This window comes from Phoenix dactylifera, chromosome 3 (genome assembly GCF_009389715.1).
Source record: "Phoenix dactylifera cultivar Barhee BC4 chromosome 3, palm_55x_up_171113_PBpolish2nd_filt_p, whole genome shotgun sequence".
NCBI classification, from domain to species: Eukaryota; Viridiplantae; Streptophyta; class Magnoliopsida; order Arecales; family Arecaceae; genus Phoenix; species Phoenix dactylifera.
Genome location: NC_052394.1, coordinates 24,531,277 through 24,538,089, shown reverse-complemented (window position 1 = coordinate 24,538,089; position 6,813 = coordinate 24,531,277). Strand labels below are relative to the sequence as shown.

The 6,813-nt window shown below is 53.2% G+C and overlaps 1 protein-coding gene across 1 annotated transcript; it reads left to right on the top strand.

The window, feature by feature from the left end:
- The first annotated feature begins 3,357 nt into the window (after window positions 1–3,357).
- Window positions 3,358–6,607, top strand: LOC103716536 (cytochrome P450 90A3). The gene is made up of 7 exons (XM_008804566.4): window positions 3,358–4,394; window positions 4,564–4,842; window positions 5,500–5,589; window positions 5,695–5,773; window positions 5,886–5,992; window positions 6,118–6,254; window positions 6,359–6,607. The coding sequence occupies exons 1-7, from the start codon at window positions 3,627–3,629 to the stop codon at window positions 6,453–6,455; spliced, it is 1,557 nt and encodes a 518-aa protein (XP_008802788.2). The 5' UTR covers window positions 3,358–3,626; the 3' UTR covers window positions 6,456–6,607.
- The last annotated feature ends 206 nt before the right edge of the window (window positions 6,608–6,813 follow it).

The window sequence follows — 6,813 nt, the reverse complement described above, 5'->3', positions numbered from 1 at the left end:
AGTAGAACTAAAGAGTGGGGACGGAAAGCCGTTGATCAAGATGGAAAACCACGGACTCCGGACACACCCCATAACCCAACCAATCCAGGTCTCATGGAAACCCAGACTCTCCAAAGCTAGCCTAAGAAAACTCCACCTGATTCTATCGTAAGCTCGTTCCATATCCAGCTTGATAGCCATCAGGCTTCGTCGCTTTGGGGCCCGTCGAAGATCCCACATCATCTCTTGGGCCACCATAACGTTATCGGAAATACTCCTACCTCCAACAAAAGCACCTTGCTCTTGACAAATAATGCCGGAGAGAAAGGGCTTCATACGATCCATCATTATTCTTGCCACAACTTTGTATAAAGTAGTGCACAAACTGATCGGTCTAAAATGGCTCGGCTCGGACGCGTCCGCTCGCTTAGGTATTAGCATGAAAAATGTGGCCTTCCAGTCGTCAGGCATACCTGACCGACTAAAGAAACATAAGACCGCTTCTACCACTGCGATCCGGACGATACTCCAGTATCTCCGGAAAAAGAAAGGGGGGAAGCCATCTGGGCCCGGAGCCCTGTCCTCACCCAGTGCCTAGACAGCCTCTCGCACCTCCCCCTCCATCACTGGTCGAACCAACAGTGCATTCTCAGCCACCCCGATTTGGAATTCAGCTCTCGGGAGCAGGCCAGCACCGTCCGACCCACTATCCTCCGTCCAACGGGAGCGAAAGAACTCGTGTAGGATGTGGCTGATCGCCGAATCATCCTCCACCCAGTGACCCCGCTCATCCCGCAAGGAACGAATAGTGTTCCTCTGCCTCCTAATAACCGTCGATCGGTGAAAGAAACTAGTGTTCCGGTCACCCTCTTTGACCCACTGAATTCTGGATTTTTGTCTCCAGAATATCTCATGTTGACGCAGGATCGAGTGGTGGGTGGCGAGAAGTCCCCGGAGGCTCACCATATCAGCCTCGGGGAGCACACCCACCTGATCTTCCCTACTTTGGAGGTCAGCAATCGCAGCCTCCACATCTTCCAGCTTCCTAAAAATATCACCTACGACCTCCCGGTTCCAGACGTAGCCGTCGCTTGGTCAACTCCAGTTTCCATGAAACCCTCTGCATGGCGTCGCCGCGGACCGGCAGGCCCCAAGCTCCCCGGACAATGTCCCAGGATTGAGGGAAGGATAGCCAGACTTTCTCGAAACGGAATGGGTTCTGGTGAATCGAACCTGATACCGTCGAAAACAGCAAAGGATAATGATCCGAAGCAATTCGAGAAAGATGACTAACCCTATAGGATGGAAATCTGATGAGCCAGTCAGTGGAAGCAACAACCCTATCCAGTCGCTCCCACACCCTAGCTCGTCCGGATTGGTTGTTACACCAAGTGAAACGCGGACCGGAGAACCCCAGATCTACTAGGCCGTTCCGCGAGAGGAAATCGCGGAACTCCCTCCTATCCACAGAGTCAGTGAAGGTCATGCCTCCTCGTTTCTCACACTCCTCCAAGATGCAATTGAAGTCCCCCACCATCGCAGACGGAAGTCCCTGAGCAATTAAGTATGTGAGCTCGTCCCACAGAACCCTCCTAGTCTGATGGTTTGTACTAGCATACACTCCGCACAAGACCCACGGTGCAGCATTAGGTTCCGAGATGATCATGATGACATGTTGGGAGCAGTTGTGGAATACGTCAACCGTAGCCACACCCCGCTTCCACAGAGCCACAATGCCCCCCGACAACCCCTGGGAATCTACTGCATACGACTCCCAGTCAACCTCTAACCGCCGTAAAACACGACTGAGTCCTCTACCGGATAATCGTGTTTCATAGAGTAGGCAGATCTCCGGACTATGGATCTAGACCAACCGCCTAAAGGATGACATGAAGGCCGGCTTTGCCGCCCCCCTACAGTTCCACGCAAGAATCCTCACGTAGCGTGGTTTTCGAAAGTATAAGCAGAGTGATGCGACTTTGTCAAAAGTTTGCTTTTATTATTATTTTTATCTTTTTTTTCTTTTCAGGTATGGTCGCAAGCTATAGAATTCCATCTACAATGTTTGGGCTTGGAACCGGTGTAGGTTACAAATTCGAATGTGAAGGCCTCGTTTCGGATACAGGGGCTGCCTGCCAAGGCCAAGCAGAGAATATGGTATCATTGGAGGCAAAATGGATTGTCCTATTCTCGCATAGTGTCTTCCAATTTCGAACAAGTAGATCTCAGAGCCGAGCGAGCCCAAGAGGCTCCCTCGACCGCAGACAGACCTCAGCCTCGCCAAGAGCCAGGTCGACCTTGGCCCCGCCAGAGGCCAAAGCCGACCTCAATTAGAGGCCGAGCCGACCTTGCCAAGCACATGCTGCGGCTTCTAAGCCTGTCCGACCTTGTCCGCAGCTGTACCTGACCACGTCATGACGTGCCAACTAAAGATCATACCCTGCCATACCTATCAAGGGTCATATCCTACCATACCTGTCAGGGGTTACACTCCGCCGCACCCGCCAACACGTTATCTCCAACTATTGACCCGTTGATCACATCTTAGCCCGAGATTTCAAGTAACAGCCGTCACCTTCACCCTATAAAAAGAGGGTAGGGAAAGCTCCCGGTAAGCTTTTTGATAAGCTTCTACAAGCATCTATAAGCTTTGACAAGCAATTACCAGCTATTTTAAGCTACAAGAGGCCTTAAAGGGCACTCAGAAAGCTCTCCACTCCATAAAAAAGATCCGGCTAACTTAACCATCGGAGGGCCTTCGCCGGAATCTCCGATCAAGACTTTGTGTAGATACCTCGGAGCCCAAGAGGTGGCCCTTTTTCTCCATTCCAATCAGCATTTTTTCGGAGGTATCTTGGAGCACCGAAGGTGACCCTCTTTTCGTGTCCTCGGCCGGTATCTTCTGGGCTCGTTTCCGGCGAGGTCACAGGACAAATTTCAACCACAATAGGGTAGTTGCTGGGATATGCGCTCGTAGCGCCCGCCCTGACACGAACAGGCTGGAAAGGAACGCAAAACACGATTGGAAAGAAGAGGGGGCGGAGGGCGAGAGGCGGCATGGAGTGAAGCAAATAAAACCTACCGGAAAGAGACGAGCATATCAACAGACCGACTAGTGCAAGATTCATTTCATCTGCGCACACCCGACCCCACTATCAGTACAAGCCAGCGAATCAGAAACGCTACCCTTTGCCAAGCCCGATGGATGGATGGATGGATGGACAACTACAGTGTGAATCAAAAACGCTCTAGTTGCCAATCCCGTCCTTATCCAAATTCCAAAGGTATAAGGTGCCAAGCAGATACGCTGACGGATACCGGGAGATAACCCTGCATATCTCATCAGTCATTTCCTCCTATTTTCAGCCGTGCTTTTCCGATTTGCCCTCCCCTTTAATAAATCTTCTTTAATCCAATACCCGTAAAGGAAAAAAGAAAAAACAACAAAACAAAAAAACAAAAAATCTTCTTTATTTAAGATGGAGCCCCCTTCTCTCCTCCTCGATCCTGAGCGACCCCATCCATCTTCGCCTTTCCCCTTCCTGACTGGATTTCCAGCCTGCCGGCAATCCATCCGCTGCCTTCTCCCTCAACCAACCTGATCCATCCATCACCGAGGAAGGGAAAGGAAGAGCTGGAAAGGGGACATGGCTCCGGCGGCGGCGTACTCTGGTTACCTCCTCCTCCTCTCCGCTTCCGACCAACAGTTCCTGCTCCTGCCGGTGCTCATGTCGGTGGTGGCCGTCCTCGTCCTCCAGCTCCTCCGCCGCTCCTCATGGATGAGGAAGACGATGAATAATAGTGGCGGCGGCAAGGGGCTGCTGCCGCCGGGGAGCGTGGGGCTGCCGCTGGTCGGGGAGACGCTGAGGCTGATCGCGGCCTACAAGACGGAGGACCCGGAGCCCTTCATCGACGAGCGGGTGCGGCGGCACGGGCGGCTCTTCACGACGCACGTGTTCGGGGAGCGCACCGTGTTCTCGGCGGACCCGGAGTTCAACCGTGTGGTGCTGGGCGGCGAGGGGCGGTCGGTGGAGTGCAGCTACCCCTCCTCCATCTCCACGCTGCTGGGCCGCCACTCGCTGCTCCTCATGCGGGGGGCCCTCCACAAGCGCATGCACTCCCTCACTCTCACCCGCCTCGCCTCCCCCGCCGCCATCCGCGACTCCCCTCTCCTCCTCCACATCGACCGCCTCATCCAGACCACGCTCGACTCCTGGGGCGCTCAGTCCCGGGTGCTGCTCCTCGACCAGGCCAAGAAGATCACCTTCGAGCTCACGGTCAAGCAGCTCGTGAGCTACGACCCGGGGGACTGGGCGGAGGCCCTGCGACGCGAGTACCTCGTCCTCATCGAGGGCTTTTTCTCCATCCCCTTCCCATCCTTCCTCTCCTTCACCACCTACGGCCGGGCCATCAAGGTGAGAGCTTGGCTGGCTTCGTTAATTTGCTCGCTTCATTGATTGTTTGTCCGATCGCATGCATCGATCTTCATGCTATGCTCTGTCGGCAATTCCGATTATTCAAATTGCCCCTTTTTCTTTGCTTCCCATCATCCCCCTTTTTCGTCTCAATTTCGGATGGTGCCAGGCGCGGGGGAAGGTGGCGGAAGCGCTGAGGGAAGTGATAAGGAAGAGGAAGGAGGAGAAGATGAGGGACGGCGACGACGAGGACGAGAAGGAGGGGCGGGGGAGGAGAAAGAAGGACATGGTTGCGGAGCTCCTGGAAGCGGAGGAGGGATTCTCGGAGGAGGAGATGGTGGACTTCCTGCTGGCGCTGCTGGTGGCGGGCTACGAGACCACGCCGACCATCATGACCCTCGCCGTCAAGTTCGTCACCGACAACCCTCCTGCCCTCTCCCTCCTCGCGGTGAGTCGTCACCACCACCACCACCACCACCACCACCACCACCATAGGACAGGATGCACGCTTTTAGTGTCTCCATCAGGGGATGCTTTTGTTTTCATCGTTCGATCACGGGAATCCAGATAGATGGATTAGATAGATAGATAGGGGCGCGTGCGTGCGGGCGGGGGCAAGGATACGGGGCCTGGCTTGGCTTACGGATCATCCTCCTCCCGACCTGGCAAGATTTTAGCCCGGGGCATGTTATTTTCTGAATCATGTCGCGAGTATATTGCCTTTTGCTGGTTGCCCGAGGCGAAGGGGCTTGAATGAGTGGTGTGCGGAGTTACGACTTACCGTCATCCGCAGATCACTGTCGACACGTACGGAAGATGGGACCCACCCAAATTGCCTGTCATTTCCCCGTTGGTGCATCAAGGATGTACGACGTAGATTTAGCTGTACCCAGTTGGTATGTATGAGGCGGCCGAAGCGACCCAGTTCGTCGGGACATGGGCATGTAGCCGGCTGCGGAGGACCATTTCAAAGCAGTAACACCTCATGCAGCAGCAACAACACTAGCCTTGACCGTCCAATTGGAGATGAGATTTGCCAGAAAAGTAAGTTGACACATGTACGGGGATGCGCGTGCTAATCTCTCCTGCCTGTTTCGTGCAACAGGAAGAGCATGAGAAGATCAGAGCCAGGAAGAAGGACGAGATGGAGCCCTTGGACTGGAGCGATTACAAATCGATGCCCTTCACCCAATGCGTGCGTACGATGATGCAATCAAGCCCACTTCGAATCTCTCAATAAAGGATTGATTAATGCCACAGCTTGATCATGAACCTAAATCGCTATAAATTTCTGGTCCAGGTGGTCAACGAGACACTTCGCGTGGCCAACATCGTAGGCGGAGTTTTCAGGAGAGCGGTGACGGATCTTCATTTCAAAGGTACGCCATTCACGTCGTCGACTCTTCGTCGCCATCTGCACTTCCCGCGATCATTAAATGATCGTGCAGGCGAGGGATTAACTGAGGGCGAATCGTTCTGCATGTCTCGCAGGGTACACGATTCCAAAGGGATGCAAGCTTTTTGCCTCGTTCCGAGCCGTGCATCTTGATCCCGAGTACTACGAGGAGGCCCGCACCTTCAATCCCTGGAGATGGCAGGTATGGCCGCTCCCGCTCCCTCGCCGCTAGAATTAAAACATCAAATTCTACCAGTAGACTGTCAATTAGATCGTCCTGGGATCGATCCTTGGTTGTTGAGTTCGAACTCGGGTTTGTGCATACAGAATAATGATGCTGTCCAGCAAACGAGTGGGGCGGGCCTGTTTACGCCCTTTGGAGGGGGGGCCCGCCTGTGCCCCGGCTACGAGCTCGCCCGCGTTGTTATTTCTGTGTTCCTCCACCACCTCGTCACCCGTTTCAGGTATGTACTTGGATGAGTTGCGGCACTTGATTTCTTCTTTTTTTTTCCCCTCCTTTTTTACCTTTTTTTGTTTTCTTGTTCCAATATATATATATAAATCACAGTTGGGAAGCAGCGGAGGACAAGCTGGTGTTCTTCCCCACCACCCGAACGCTCAACGGCTACCCGATAGACGTCCGTCGACGCCGAAAGTTTTTATGACTTGTTCTCTATGCCGCGATGACTTGTTCTCTCTCCTTTCATTCCCCGTTCCTCTTATGTCACTCATCCCCAGTCCAATATGTATGACCTCTGAAATAAGAGATTACAAAAGAAAAGCAATGACAGTGATATCGTTAGCCTTTTAGTGCCAAGCTAGTGCCCTGCAGGGTCTGCATATCTCTCTCTCTCTTTTTTCTTCTTCTTTTTGGCTAAGAGCAGGCACATCTCTTGATCTGGAGAGATGATAGGAAAAATGGGCATACGTGAGTGTGTGCAGTCTGGGTTGGCGTGTGTTGGATGGCCGGCTATTCTCCACCGATAATGATACAACATGCTTGATAATTTGCAACCATCGATC

Coding starts and splice junctions, on each gene's coding strand:
- LOC103716536 (XM_008804566.4), top strand. CDS start 3,627: ATGGCTCCGGCGGCGGCGTACTCTGGTTACCTCCTCCTCCTCTCCGCT. Junction 4,395..4,563: donor CCTACGGCCGGGCCATCAAG/GTGAGAGCTTGG, acceptor GGATGGTGCCAG/GCGCGGGGGAAGGTGGCGGA. Junction 5,774..5,885: donor GACGGATCTTCATTTCAAAG/GTACGCCATTCA, acceptor CATGTCTCGCAG/GGTACACGATTCCAAAGGGA.